Here is a 14,996-nt window from a genome sequence, read left to right on the forward strand (position 1 = left end):
TTCCAGTGGTGTCCTTGGGATGACTGATATGGGCTAGCATGATCTACAGGTCTCTAAAATCAGAAGGAAAAACTGAAAAGCAGTAAACACATAATAAGAATTACAAGGGGGAAAAAACTGGCATTTCCCCAGTCTATGCTTCTGATCCTGAAACAGCTACTGGCCGGCTCCGATCCCCTGCAGATGGCTGACCTCCTGTCCCCTCACTGCCCATCTGCTTCTGCTTGGTGGGTGCTATCTTGTTTTCTGCTTGGTGGGTGCTATCTTGTTTGCTGCTGAGGGAAGTATGCTGTGAAGAGCACAGACTTTAGATCAGATCCTGACTCCCTACTCCCCTGTGATGAGGCCCATCTTGGCTGGGTTTTTCAGTATCTTTGGGCTTCGGTTTCCCCATGGGGACGATGCAATCCACCCAGGGGCTAGCAAGAAGAGGATATTGTTGTGGGTCTCTGCCCAGGGTGCCAGGAATAAAGGGCTGCATTGTTCACAGAGAATTACAAAACACATGTAGAGAATGGACTTGTGGACTCAAGGCAGGAAGGAGAGGGTGGGATGAATTGAGAGAGTAGCATTAACATAAATACACTGCCAGGTATAAAATAGCTAGCTAGTGGGAAGCTGCACTGTAACACAGGGAGCTCAGCTCGGTGCTCTGTGATGACCTGGAGGAATGGGATGGCGTGGCTCAGGAGGAAGGGGATACATGTATGCATGTAGCTGATTCATGTTGTTTTGTAGTAGAAACTATGGCAACATTGTAAAGAAATTTTATTCCATGGGGAAAAAAAAATAAAGCCCAGTAAAAGTTAATGGCTGTTTATGATCACCCTGTACCAGCAGTTCTTGGCAATATCAGTGATAAAATATTTCTCCCCTCTGAGGCTGATGGCTCCCAACACCTTTCTCCCCAGTCTAACTTGGTACACCACTATGACCTAATTCCTCAGGTTGTGATGTAGATCAAACAAATAATGCACAGAAAATGCTTAATAATATTTTATGATAATAACCGGCCCTTAGTAAAATCCTCTGAAAGTTAATCCTTTGTCCTTCCTTTTCTGTCCAAAGTCAGAGATTGTTGTATTGATATGGACTATTTGATTGCATGCTTTAGTTGTGTCCGACTTTTTGCGACTCTATGGACTGTAGCCCTCCAAGCTACTCTGTCCTTGGGATTCTCCAGGCAAGTGACAGAAATTACAATTGAACTAGTGTAAGCATTAAAAGAGGGAACTTTCAGGCACCAATGATTTGAACACTGAGAGGGTACTCTTTCACTGGTTTATGTTTTCATTGCTTTCTTAGAATCAACTTCATTGTCTTAGATACAATTTAGTCTCATTACTGCTGAAAAAAACATGTTCAGATTCCTAAAGAAAAAGAGAGGAGTGGTAGAAGTCGTCATATTTTGCCTTTGGAGGATCCTGATTGACGTGGCTGGATCATGTCCTAATCTTCCGGCCAATCACTAAGGCCGGAGGAGTAAGATATGATGATTGGTCCAACTTGTGTCAGGTTGGCCCGCCCTAACCCAATCACTATGGGCATAAGGTGGATGAGGTGCTAGGATTGGCCTAGCTTGTGTCATTTGCTCAGTGCTCAGCCAGTCACCATGGACATAGGGTGGATGAGGTACTATGATTGGTCCAACTTGTGTTAGGTACCCAACACTTAACCCAATCACTGTAGCCTAGGGGATGGGATCTTATAAGATGAGGGCTTCTTGTTTGACTTTCATAATAATGGAATATAATATGTGTTAGTTGCTCAATCATGTCCAACTCTTTGCAATCCCATAGACAGTAGCCCACCAGGCTCCTCTGTCCGTGGAATTCTCCAGGCAAGAATACTGGAGTGGGTCACCATTCCCTTCTGCAGGAGATCTTTCCAACCCAGGGATTGAACCCAGGTCTCTCACACTGCAGGCAGATTCTTAACCATCTGAGCTACCAGGGAAGCCAATAATGGAATAGCACAAGGTAACCAACAAGGACCTACTATATAGCACAGGGAACTCGACCCAATATTCTGTGATAACCTATATGAGGCAAGAGTGTTAAAAAGAATGAATATATGTATATGTGTATGTATAGCTGATGGACTTCCCAGGTGGTGCTAGTGGTAAAGAACACACCTGTCAGGGCAAGAGATGTAAGAGACATGGGTTCGATCCCTGAGACAGGAAGATCCCCTGGAGAAGGAAATGGCAACCCTCTCCAGTATTCTTGCCTGGAAAATCCCATGGATAGAGGAGCCTGGCGGGCTATATATAGTTCATGGGGTCACAAAGAATTGGATACAACTGAAGAAACTGAGCATGTATAACTGAATCACTTTGCTGTACACCTGAAACTAACATAACGTTGTAAATCAACTACAATAAAATAAAACTTTTTTTTTAAGAGAATAGTACAAAAGCATTGTGGTGGAGGAAGTTCTGGGTAGGTGGAGAAACAGATGTCCCTAGTAACTCTACTGCCCAGAGACCCCCCTCTTCCAGTTTGAGAGGAAAATACTTTGGCTACAACTTGAGTACTAAAGAAGATTCTTGAGGGTTCCTTGGAAAACAAGGAGATCAAACCAGTCAATCCTAAAGGAAATCAACCTTGACTATTCATTGGAAGGACCTGAAGCTGAAGTAGCAATACTCTGGCCACCTAATGTAAAGAGCTGACTCACTGGAAAAGATCCTGATGCTGGGAAAGATTGAAGGCAGGTGGAGAAGGGGGTGGCAGAGGATGAGACGGTTGGATGGCATCACCGATTCAATGGACATAAGTTTGAGCAAACTCCAGGAGATGGTGAAGGACGTGACACGACTGAATGACTGAACAACAATAGCGGCAACTTGAGAATTGGTATATTTGTACCCTTTAGCTGTGTCAACACCTGGCAGAGATAGTGAACTATGAAGAAGATGTATCCACCTCAGTGGCAGAAGGGCGGCTCTCGCCCAGGCTCCAGAGATGCAGTTCATGGTCTGGAGCAGGCCTCATGCACACTGCTTAGATTCCTGGGTTGTGGAGGTGGGGTGGGGGGTGGTGTTTGTTCCTGTGTGCACAGCTGCTCTCGTGGCTGGGCTCAACCTCTTGAGAATGAGGACACATTGTCACTGGAACAGCAACCAAAGTCTCTTCTAGCCCCTGGGCTCCCCTTTTAGGGGCCACACATTTTTGAAACAACATCAAATGTTGTCCATCATGGAGCCATCACTGTGCTTTGGTTGCTAATCATTTTCTCTTGTTTTCCTCCCTTTTAAACCAAGATAAGATGTTTCCAGTTTTCTTAAGGATTCTTTTGATGAAATAATTCTAATTTATACTTGTGTTTCTGTGGTAGCCTGGGGAACTGTTTTATGAGCACAAAGCCTTCTTTTGTGATCTTATCCAAGACAAACTTAGGATCCTTCTTTGTTTCAAAAAGTTACTACTGACCAAAATAGTACTTAAAAAATCAGCTTACTGAAAACAATTATAGAAGGGCCCTCTGCCCATAGAAAAGGCTACTCTGTTGTTGGAATCGTTATAATCATTGCTCTTCTAATGTAGGAGTCAGCAAATGTTTTTTTGTAAAGGGTCAGATAGGAAATATTTTTGGCTTTGTGAGTGATGTATTTATTCTCTTTCACAATTAATTACTCAATTCTGCCTTCATAGCCTGGAAGCAACCATAGGCAGTAAATAAGTGAATGGCCAGGGCTGTGTTCCAATAAATATTTAAAAACCAGAGACTGAGCCAGCTGTGGGTCATAGGTCAGAGTTTGCCAACTCTTGTTCTAAAGCATCTTTTCTTTTTAACTGTATTTGAAAAGTTGTAGTTAAAATCTGAGATGTGTCATAATTCTTTCCATTCCATGGAGTGGAAACACTGAATATTGGTCAATGTGCTGATCACAGGGCTCACTAGGAGCTGGTATTAAGAGCCTTAAAATTTTTTTCATCTGATGCAGTAATTCCATTTTCAGGAACCTGTCCTAAGATGATATGGCTATTTTTTCCTATATAGTTATTTACCACTGCATTATTTGCTGTGGAAAACCTAGAAATGACTTAATGTCCAATAATAAATTCTCTACTCAAAATAATACCACAGAGCCTTTCAAATAACATTGATAATTAAATCCTTATGAGTTTATATTGTAATATAAAGTGGAAAAATATACACCATGAAACCTCATTTAGTTAAAAGAAATGAGCAGACACGCATAGAAAAAAGATTGACAGAAAATATGCCTAAGTGTTGATATTGGATTGGTCAGAAACGTGCTTCGGGTTTTCCTGTACAATGAGACGGAAAAATCTGAACGAACTTTTTGGTAACTCAATAGTTTAGAGAGGAAGATTATCTGGGCTTTTACTATATGTATGGTTGCTTGAATTTTTTTTAATTTTTTTAAAGATCACTTTAGTTTTAGAGGCTTTCCTGGTGGCTCAGAATATGCTTGCAATGCAGGAGACTCAGGTTCAATCCCTGGATCAGGAAGATACCCTGGAGAAGGAAAAGGCAACCCACTCCAGTATTCTTGCCTGAAGAATTCCATGGACAGAGGAGCCTGGTAGGCTACAGTTCATGGGGTCGCAAAGAATTGGACACAACTGAGTGACTAACACTTTAGTTTTATAATTTAAAAAATTTTATTTTAAGGAAAAATAAGGAGTTCTTCAACCTTTTAGCCTGAGACAGTGTTGTGTGCATTATTCTAGAATCTTCCTTAGAGAAGCCAAGAGGCAGGGGCTGGGCCAACTCTAAGAGAGCCTCTCAGACCTTTGCTCTGTATTTCAACACAGTTATCTTAAAGCTCACAAAGCGGCTGCCTGGAGCCTGCCAGTCACTTATATTCTAATTCTCAAAGGAGGTTATTGAGCTCCTCTGTTTAAGTCTTTGAATCCCCACAGAACTGTCAAAGCAGACAGGTCTGATCCTGTTTCCAGTGAAGGAGACCAAACACAGAGAAAGGAGGTGACCTGCTCCTCTCCCACACTTGCACACACAGGAGCTGTGACTCCTATTGTTGCTGCCCTGTTCACTTTAAAGTAGCAAACCTAGACAGTGTGTTAAAAAGCAAAGACATCACTTTGCTGACAGAGGTTCATATAGTCAGGTCTATAGTCTTTCCAGTAGTCATGCATGGTTGTAATTACTGAGCTGTAAAGAAGGCTGAGTGCCGAAGAATTGATGCTTTTGAACTGTGGACTTTTGGACTCTTGAGAGTCCCTTGGACAGCAAGGAGATCAAACCAGTCAATCTTAAGTGAAATCAACCCTGAACACTCATTGGATGGACTGATGCTAAAGCTGAAACTCCAGTAGTTTAGCCACCTGATGTGAAGAGCTGACTCATAGAAAAAGATCCTGATGCTGGGAAAGATTGAAGACAGAAAGAGAAGAGGGCAACAGAGGACGAGATGGTTGGATGGTATCACCGACTCAATTGACATGAGTTTGAGCAAGCTCCAGGAGATGGTGAGGGACAGGGAAGCCTGGTGTGCTGCAGTCCATGGAGTCGCAAAGAATTGGACATGACTGAGTGACTAAACAACAACTTCAGATTTGGGCTATGTCATCAAATCTCTCCCAGATTTGGGCTATGTCACCAACAGTTCTCCTTCGTACATTGAATTCAGACAAAATACCTGCTTCCACAGCTGCCTGTTGTGTGGAACATTTCTGGGGCTTCTTTGGTAAAGGGGCCATTGTGTAATGTGAGCCCTCTACCCTGGTGACCAGCTCAGAGAAAAGCTTGTGGCTTTTGTCCTAGAAGAAGGAAGCTGATTGGGTGGGAGGCTTTGGGCACCGGAATGACTGTGTTCAAAGAACGATGAAGCCAGAGAGCCAGAGTGAAGGGACTAGTGGATGTGGAAGTTGTGGTCCAGAAGGGGATATCTGAATGTAAAGCCTCAGAGGGAGCAGTTGTGGATGCCTGTGAGTTCCACAAAACAGTGGTGGCTGTACTGTGTCTGCCATGGAGTAGGGGGAGCAGGCTCAGAGGTGAGGAGGGCAAGGACAGAGGCAGGGAGGTTGGGTGGATCCTTCACATGGATGCCGAGCCCATCCATGGTGGTAGCAGGTCTTGGGGGCAAAGAGAAAGAGTATGAGTGATGTGCTGATGTCTAAAATGAAAGAAGAAAGTGACCCTGAGGTTGGAAGACCACAGAGACCACGAGGGCTTGTGGGTGGATGAGGCTGACGTGGTGCGTCTGGGAGGAGCCAGGGTTATGTGAGAGGAGTGCTGACTTGGAAGGGCTCTGGATGCCCAGGAAGATGGCAGACCTGCCTCTGAGCCCATAACACATAGGATATGGGTGAACAGGTTTCTTCTGAGAAGTGATGCCACCGAGGAAGGAGAAGGTCAGGCTTTCTGAAAAGAGTTGAGGATGTCAACATTTGTTTATTTCAGAGTGGACATTCCAGAGGGCACCCTGGAGGAGATTAGGGAGGAGAGGACCAGGGGCCTGGGATGGCGGGAATGAGGACCGAGAGGAGAAGTGACCAGAGTGGCCGGGAGTTTAGGCACTGGCTGCAGGAAAGCAGGATGGGATTAATGGTGGGATCAGCCAGTGATGGCATTGACAAGGAGGGAGTCCTCCTGACCCAGTGGATGAGGTTGGGGGTGGGAGGAGATTCTGGAAGGTGTCAGCATTGGCCTGGTTGATGGTGCTTCTTAGAGACCCACTGGGGACCTGCCCTAGAAATCCAGACCCCTGGTTCGAGGCAGACCCGAGGTTTCTGTGGGTCAGGAAAGAAGTAAAAGCAGTGTGTGTGTGTGTGTGTGTGTGTGTGTGTGTGCTCAGTCATATCTGACTCTTTGTGATCTCATGGACAGTAGCCTACCAGGCTTCTCTGTCCATGGGATTCTCCAGGCAAAAATACTGGAGTGGGTTACCATTTCCTACTCCAGGGGATCTTTCCAAACCAGGGATCGAACCTGTGTCTCTTGTGTCTCCTGCCTTGGCAGCTGGGTTCTTTACCACTTGTGCCACCTGGGAAGAGCAGTATAAATAATAGCTATGTCTCCATATTCTGGGGAACCCTATCATAAGTAAACCCAGTTCCCAGGTGTCCATGGTATAGGGAGTGATTCTCAGTCCATCATGCTGGGACTCACTGCCCAGGGCCAGGGGATGGTCTCATACCTCCATATATCTTCCCTGCTATTAAATCTGTCAAAAATCCAGTTTCCATAAGCCCTTCAGGAACACACCTACTACAGAAAGTAGGCATGCTTTCCATTCCTAAGGAGCCTGGAAAGGGGCTCATTGTGCCAGAGGAAATTGTAGAAGCGCACAGAGAAATAAACTCCGAAGGAGTCATCCCTCAGGGTCACAACAGCAGACCATGGAAGTGTGTTTTCTCATTTCCTCGTGTTCCAGGGCTCATATGCTTTGCAGCTGTGATTTATTTTCAGAGCACACTTTGGAATTTTACAGACTTTCAAGCTGGCCTTCTTCTCAGCTGAAGCCATTTGCCATTTGGTAGATGACAAGGCCAGTGACAATTTCCACTAAAACAGCTGTGAAAAGAAGACATCTGATAGACGGGTGTCAAAGCTGGGATGCAGACAGCGCTGAATCACTGACAGACACCAAGGGTCTCCACTGCATGGGAAGTGCCAGAGTCTCTCCCACCCCTGACCAGCAGACTGAGAGCTGGGCCCCTGATGGGCTTGAATTCTGGGGTACATGTCCTGCTTAAAGATGTGTGGCTCTGTAGTGGGCATGGTGTAATTGCTGGTGTTCAGAGAGCTGAGTGCCCCACACCCTACAGAGCCCTGGTCCACATGGGGTTTGAAGGCTGCAGGGTCCCAGCTCCTGAGCAGAAGGTAATGGGGAAAGAGAGCTGATCCTGCCATTCAAAGCCCCTGCTGCCTCTTCTCTGCTTGGGGCAGTGCGGGCCATTTTGGCTGGGGGGTGCCTTCTTCAAGGACCTTTTGATTTCAAGTGATAGAAACCCATTCAGGGACTTCCCTGGAGGTCTAATGGCTGGGAGTTTGACTTCCAGAGGAGCCTGGTAGGCTGCAGTCCATGGGGTCCCAAAGAGTCTGACACGACTGAGCGACTTTACTTTCACTTTTCACTTTCATGCATTGGAGAAGGAAATGGCAACCCACTCCAGTACTCTTGCCTGGAGAATCCCAGGGACCGGGGAGCCTGGTGGGCTGCCGTCTATGGGGTTGCACAGAGTCGGACACGACTGAGGAGACTTAGCAGCAGCAGCAGCAGCAGCAGCAGAGGTAGAGGGTGGTGTGGGGTGGTATGGGTTCAATCCCTGGTTGGGGAGCTGGGATTCCACATGTTTCATGGCCAAAGGACCAAAAAACTTGGAGCAGAAGGGTTATCATGGTAGATTCAATGAAAGAAAAAAGTGTTAGTTGCTTGGTCGTGTATGACTCTTTGTGACCCCATGGACTGTAGCCCACCAGGCTCCTCTGTTCATGGGATTCTCTAGGCAAGAGTACTGGAGTGGATAGCCATTTCCTCCTCTAGGGGTTCTTCCCGACCCAGGGCTTGAACCCTTGTCTCCTGCAGTTCCTGCATTGGCAGGTGGATTCTTTACCACTGAACTGTCTTTGAAGCCCCCATACTAGCATGTTACTTGATGCCAATTGTGTTAAACAGTCCTTTCATGGATGGATAAAAATGACTCAGTCCAACTAGCATATATAGTCCTGCCTCAGAGCCCATGCAGGACCTGACACAGAAAGCAAAATCCACAGAGGCTCAAATCTCTTCTGTGAAATGGGGTACTATCTCTTACATAAAATCGTATAGCATTTGTACATATCCTTGGCTGTGCCTCACATCACATGGGGTCTTAGCTCCCCAATCAGAGATCAAACCTTTGTGCCATGCAGTGGAAGCTTCGAGTCTTACCCACTGGACCACCAGAGAAGTCCCCCTCCTATACACTTTAATTCATTTCTTGATTACTTGTAACGGCTATATGTAATAACAGTGTAAATGTACGTGCGTGTGTACTGGGTCACTTCAGCCATGTCCAACTCCTTGGGAGGAAGTAAGAAAGAAAGGGAGGGAGGAAAGAAGGGAAGAAGGAAGAAACAGATATGAAGCTCTGCATGAAGAACCTAGAAAAGATTTCCCAGAAGCTGTGCTGTATGAGGTAGTCCTGAAGGATGAGTTCACCAGGACGACAGCTTGTGTGGAACAGGGAGAGAATTTCTGGCAGGAGGGACCACACCTGCAAATGTGAGAGGGCACAGGGCACTTGCAGAAACACCTGCCTGCTGAGGGCTCTGATGAGGCTATGGTCCACAGAGCTGCTCCCTGTACCGCGTGGAAGTCTAACCACATCTGGTTACTGAGCACCCAAAACGGGGCTAGTCGGAATTGAAATGTGCTGCTCTTGTAAAATGCACACCAGTTTCAAAGATATAGTATGAGAAAAAGCGACATAGCCTATTAATAATTTTTGCATGAATTACATGTTGAAGGATAATATTTGGGGTATATTTTTAGAAGTAATTTTACCTGTTTCTTTTAACTTTTTAAAAACTGCTTCTGCTAGAACATTTAAAATTACATAGGTGGCTCTTAGTATGTTTCTCTTGGACAGGATACTTGGAAGTGTAGGGGAAATGAGGTTGAGTGGCAGACAGGGACCAAAGACTCTCTAAGGTCCTGTGAGCTCCTGTAAGCAATGCAGTTTTAAAATTTTTTCTTTTGTATTGGAGTACAGTTGTTTACAATGCTGTATTAGTTTCAGATGTACAGCAACGTGATTTAGTTCCATATGTATCTGGGCTTCTCTGGTGGTTCAACAGTAAAGAATCACCTGTCAATGTAAGAGACATAGCAAATACAGGTTCTATTCCTGGGTCGGGAAGACCCTGTAGAGTAGGAAATGGCTACCCACTCCAGTATTCTTGCCTGGAAAATTCCATGGACAGAAGAGCCTGGCAGGCTACAGTCCATGGAGTTGCAGAGTCGGTTATGAGTGAGCAACCAAACAACAAATACATATATCTATTCTTTTTCAGATTCTTTTCTCATATACGTTATTACAGAGTATTGAGTAGAGCTCCCTGTGCTTTACAGTAGGGATACATGAAGAGGTCTGGATATACACACTACTACATGGAGCTTCTCTGATGGCTCAGATGGTAAAGAATTGCCTGCAATGCAAGAGACCTGGGTTCAATCCCTGGATTGGGAAGATCCTCTGGAGAAGGGAGTGACAGCTCACCCCAGTATTCTTGCCTGGAGAATCCCATGGACAGAGGAGCCTTGTGGGCTACAGTTCATGGGGTCTCAAAGAGTTGGACATGACTGAGTGGCTAATACACACACACACCATATAAAATAAATAATCAACAGGGACTTAGATCTAGCAATGCAGTTTTAAGCCAAGAGGTGCACAGTCAGATATGTATTGTCTAGACAGCCATCAGCCATGTGAAAGGTGGATCAAGGGGAAAGGATGCTGAGGGCTGGAAGTGAGTCTCCCTTGAGGAATAAGTGATGAGCCAGGCAAGATGGCGAGGCTGAGTGTGCAGGAGGTGACGGAGAGGAAGGTGAAATGACATTTAGAATTCTGACTTCGATTGTTGTTGGCTGGAGATGCTTTAGCTGGTGTCTGGGTGGGGTTGATGCTGCCTTTGAGGTGTGCAGTCATCCACTGGTGGTTTAGATCTTGGTGCTTCAGGTGTAGATGTAGGTTCAATAGGGTAGAGGGGATCCTCAAAACCTTGGAGTGGCTAAAGTCACACAGGACAGTGGTCTCCAAACTTTTTGGCAACAGGGACCAATTTCATGGAAGACAGTTTTTCCGCAGACCGGGGGTGGAAGGATGGTTTTGGGATGATTTAAATACATTACATTTCTTGTGCACTTTATTTCTGATCTGATGCTGCAGCTGATCTGACTGGAGGGACCAGTCCATGGCCCAGAGGTTGGGGACTCCTGACATAAGGGATAGATACATAGAACAAGCCATAGAACCATGGCTGAGGTTGGAGCCTCTGGGAGAGGGAGGAGCCTCTGGGGGAGGCGAGTGGAGAGTGCTTGTCAGAAGCTAAGGGGAGGGAGGATTTTCAAGAATCATTGTGCCTCAGCAAAAGCAGTCAGATAAGTCAAAGGGAAAGCATGTTTTGGATTTAGCAATAAGAATGTCGTTAGTGAGCTTGGTGAATGCCGTTTCCATGAAGCCGTGGAAGACAAAGCCGACCTGGGGGGACTTGTGATGGAATTGGACAAAGCAGAGATGGCCGGTGTGGACCACTCTTTGAGAAACAAAGCGTTAGGACTGTGTGGATTTCATTGCTTTAAGAATGTTGGGAATTCCAAGAAACAGTTTGCATGGCCCCATGTGTTTTCACTTGGAGAACTCTCCCCTCACCTGCACCCCACAATCAAAGACAGAGGTTCATGCAAATGTCTTTTCTCTCTCTCTGTCTCTGTCTCAGGCCGGATCTTGGACCTGAAGACCGGGACAGTCAAGAAAGAAGGGCAGCAGTCATCCATGAGAATGTGCATGGGTTCCCGGAGGTCCTTCATCTGCAGGATGAGGTCTGTTTGGGGAAGCGGTTGGCTGGGGCTCTGGTGGGGCTACTCCCTTCCCCCCTGCTGCTGAGCATCCTGAGGGGCTCTCAGATCACACCTTCACCCTGGTGACGTCACCTCCTGACTACAGCCCTGTGTTACCTCCTTCTTGGTCTGTCTCACCTGTAAAGGGAGAAGAGGAGTCGGCAGTTGGACATAGAATTCTGGAATTCATGGGAGAGCTTGGGGCTGAAGATACAGAGTTGAGGGTTGACATCAGAGAGATTGGAAAAGACCCTGATCCTGGGAAAGACTGAGGGCAGGAGGAGAAGGGGAAACAAAGGATGAGATAGTTGTATGGCATCACCGACTCCTTGGACGTGAGTTTGAGCGAACTCCGAGAGATGGTGAAGGACAGGGAAGCCTGGCGTGCTGCAGTCCATGGGGTTACAAAGAATCGGACACAACTGAGCAACCTAACAACTGCACAGACCGTCTTCCCTCTGTTCAGCCGGCAGGGACAAGCTGAGTGGCTCAGACTCACATGCATTAGTGTCCACCCAGGGACAAAATGCATCAGTTAATGCATTCCAGCACAGGAAGGGCTTTCCTCAGTGCTTTGGCCAGTAAAGTAAATGCCCATCCTAGCTAGATGGACATTCAGTGTAGCACAGCAAGGTGAATTCTTCATTGTGCCATCTAAGAAGTTGCCTTGTGCATAAATTTATTGGAAGCATCAAGTATTCCATTCCTAAGTAGCCTCCAATGCCCCTATTTATTTAATTAATTTATTTGTCTGTGCTGGGTCTTAGTTATAGCAGGATATTTGATCTTCATTGTAGCATGCGGAATCTTTATTTGCAGCATGCAAACTATTAATTGAGGCATGTGGGATTTAGTTCCCTGACTAGGGATTGACCCCAGGCCCCCTGCATTGGGAGCACAGAGTCTTAGCCACTGGACCACCAGGGAAGTCTAATACCATTACTGTGCTGTGCTTAGTTCCTTAGTCGTCTCCAACTCTTTACGACCCCATGGACTAGAGCCAGAATTTTCCAGGCAGGAATACTGGAGTGGGTTGCCATTTCCTCCTCCATGAGATCTTCCCGACCCAGGGATTGAACCCAGGTCTCCTGTGTTGGCAGGCAGATTCTTTACCACTGTGCCACCTGGGAAGCCCTCCAATACCATTATCACTGACCTATCGACCAGAACCAGGTGGTCCCCTCCCTGCCCTGGTAACCTCTGGGTTGCTTTTCCCAGTGCCACACCCACACTACCTGGATTTACCTATGAAGCAAGAGTACTGCCATCTGCTGAGAGCCTGGCCTTCCCCTCCAAATAAAGCAGCTTAATTTCAGGAAGACACTGGGCGCAGCCTGCCAGAGGGCAGAGGGCTGTGCCAGCATCCCTAGGCGGCTACCTCTTGGATGGATCCTGCTGTGAAAACATGCCCATTCTGGCAGCTGCCCCAGGCCTCAGAGTATAATTAGACTCTTGTTTTTGCTGCACTGAGCACCAAGGCATTGAGGACATCATCTACTGTGAAGTTGGGAAATGGAAGTGCGAACTGAGAACACAGGTCAGAGGTTGGCCACAATGCAGGCTGTGGATGCTTGGAGCCTGGGATGCAGAGACAGTTATGGAGAAGGGAGGCAGAAAAGATGCTGCTTGAAAGGGCAATGGGACACCTCACACCGCCTCCCTCTCAGAGAAGGACCCATAAAAAGATCTGATTCCAGACTCCTCCTCCTCCTGTCTCCAGTTTGTCCATTGCCATCTGCAGGCTCACAGTGGTCTGCTCATTCCTAGTGCCAGAACAGTGCAGGAGAGGAGGGACTTTCTACACTGTGAATCTGAAGCTTGAGAAAATGATTCTGTTTGTCAACTGGCAACATCTGTTTTGAGTTGATGCCTCTGCTCGGGCCTGAAGAGACGCTGTAGCTGTCATCACCACCCTTCCCTTGTTCCCTGAAAGCCCCCACATTACACTGAAATGATCTGCAGGGTGGAGCATGGCCAGGATCCTCCGAGTGTCTGTCCATAGGTCTCTGGCTTCTGGGCTGGACCGGAGACTGTCTACCTGTGCACTGAAGAATGGGTCCCCTCCGTTGCCTTCGGTGATGATAGGAATTCATAGACATACAGCCCTGCTTCTGCACTTTGGAAAGAAATTAGCTATACGGCTCACCTGAGTAAGTGCGGTCACATTAGATAAGGTCCATATACTTGCCTTGAGAGTTGCTTGGATTGCCAGGAGGTCAAACCAGTGAGTCCTAACAGAAATCAACCCTGAATATTCGTTGGAAAGACTGATGCTAAAGCTGAAGCTTTAGTACTTTGGCCACCTGATGCAGAGAGACAACTCATTGGGAAAGACCCTGGTGCTGGGAAAGACTGAGGGCAGGAGGAGAAGGGGGCGGCAGAGGATGAGGTGGTTGGATGACATCACTGACTCAATGGACATGAGTTTGATCAAACTTCAGGAGATAGTGAAGGACAAGGAGGCCTGGTGTGCTGCAGTCCAAAGGGGGTCGCAAAGAGTCAGACATGACTGAGTGATTGAACAACAACAAATATACTTGCCTGCAGCACTGTGGGCTTTATATGCTTGGCTGGCTCTTCACTCGTTCTAATGTGTTTCTCACATCTTAGGTGTGGAAATGCTCCTTTGGACCATCTTCCTCTAAACAGACTAACCACCATGAGGAAGAGGTTCAGGTCAGTAGGCCTTTCAGTTTTTATCTTTATTTTTAAAAATATTTATTTATTCAGCTGTGCTGGATCTTAGATGTGGCACATGGGATCTTTAGTTGCAGCATGTGGGATCTAGTTTCCTGACCAAGGATCGAATCTGGGCCCCCTGAATTGGGAGCACAGAGTCCTAGTCACTGGACCACCAGGAAAGTCCCAGTAGGCATGATGGATGTTGGGGGGCTATGTCAGTGGATAGCTTCAATGCACTAAGCTAAGGAATAGCTGAACTTAAAGACAGGCTTAGCCATAGAAAGCACCAAGAGACTCACACATCAGAGTTACTGTGGCTCAGCTGAGAAAGGTGTTGGGTGGATTTATTTTGGATATGCATACTATGAGGGAGGAGGGAAAGGGGGATGGTGGAAGTGAAGATTGAGAAACACAAGGTCAACAGGTGAACCCAGAAGCTTAGGTACTAAAGGAGTCATGGGCATCCTTGCCTCACCCCCAGGTGCTGAAAGCCAGCTCATGATGTTCTTTCTCTAGGAATGGCCTTGGCCCTGTGAAGGAAGGAGAAGCCCAGTATGCTGTGGTCCACTGCACAGGCTACATCAAGGCTTGGCCGCCAGCAGGTAAGGAGAACCTGCATCTTCATTCCTAGGGTACTGAATGCTGGTTCATGTCGCCATGTATCCTGTTAGACATGCATTCTTATAGAAAGAGACTGGAAAATACTCTTATTTTCCTTTGCAGTTAGAATGTGATGGTCTTTGTAATGGAAAAAAGTCTTGCTACTTGAAACAAA

General features: G+C 46.5%; 1 protein-coding gene across 12 annotated transcripts in view; it reads left to right on the top strand.

The window, feature by feature from the left end:
- ARNT2 (aryl hydrocarbon receptor nuclear translocator 2) overlaps positions 1-14,996 on the top strand; it is a 203,414-nt gene that overhangs the window by 100,452 nt on the left and 87,966 nt on the right. For all 12 annotated transcript variants that reach the window (XM_061394582.1, XM_061394572.1, XM_061394571.1 and 9 more), the window contains 3 exons: positions 11,419-11,521; positions 14,150-14,215; positions 14,738-14,823. In XM_061394582.1, the coding sequence (XP_061250566.1) occupies positions 11,419-11,521; positions 14,150-14,215; positions 14,738-14,823 (255 nt within the window). The remainder of the gene's footprint in view (positions 1-11,418; positions 11,522-14,149; positions 14,216-14,737; positions 14,824-14,996) is intronic.

This window comes from Bos javanicus, chromosome 21 (genome assembly GCF_032452875.1).
Source record: "Bos javanicus breed banteng chromosome 21, ARS-OSU_banteng_1.0, whole genome shotgun sequence".
NCBI classification, from domain to species: Eukaryota; Metazoa; Chordata; class Mammalia; order Artiodactyla; family Bovidae; genus Bos; species Bos javanicus.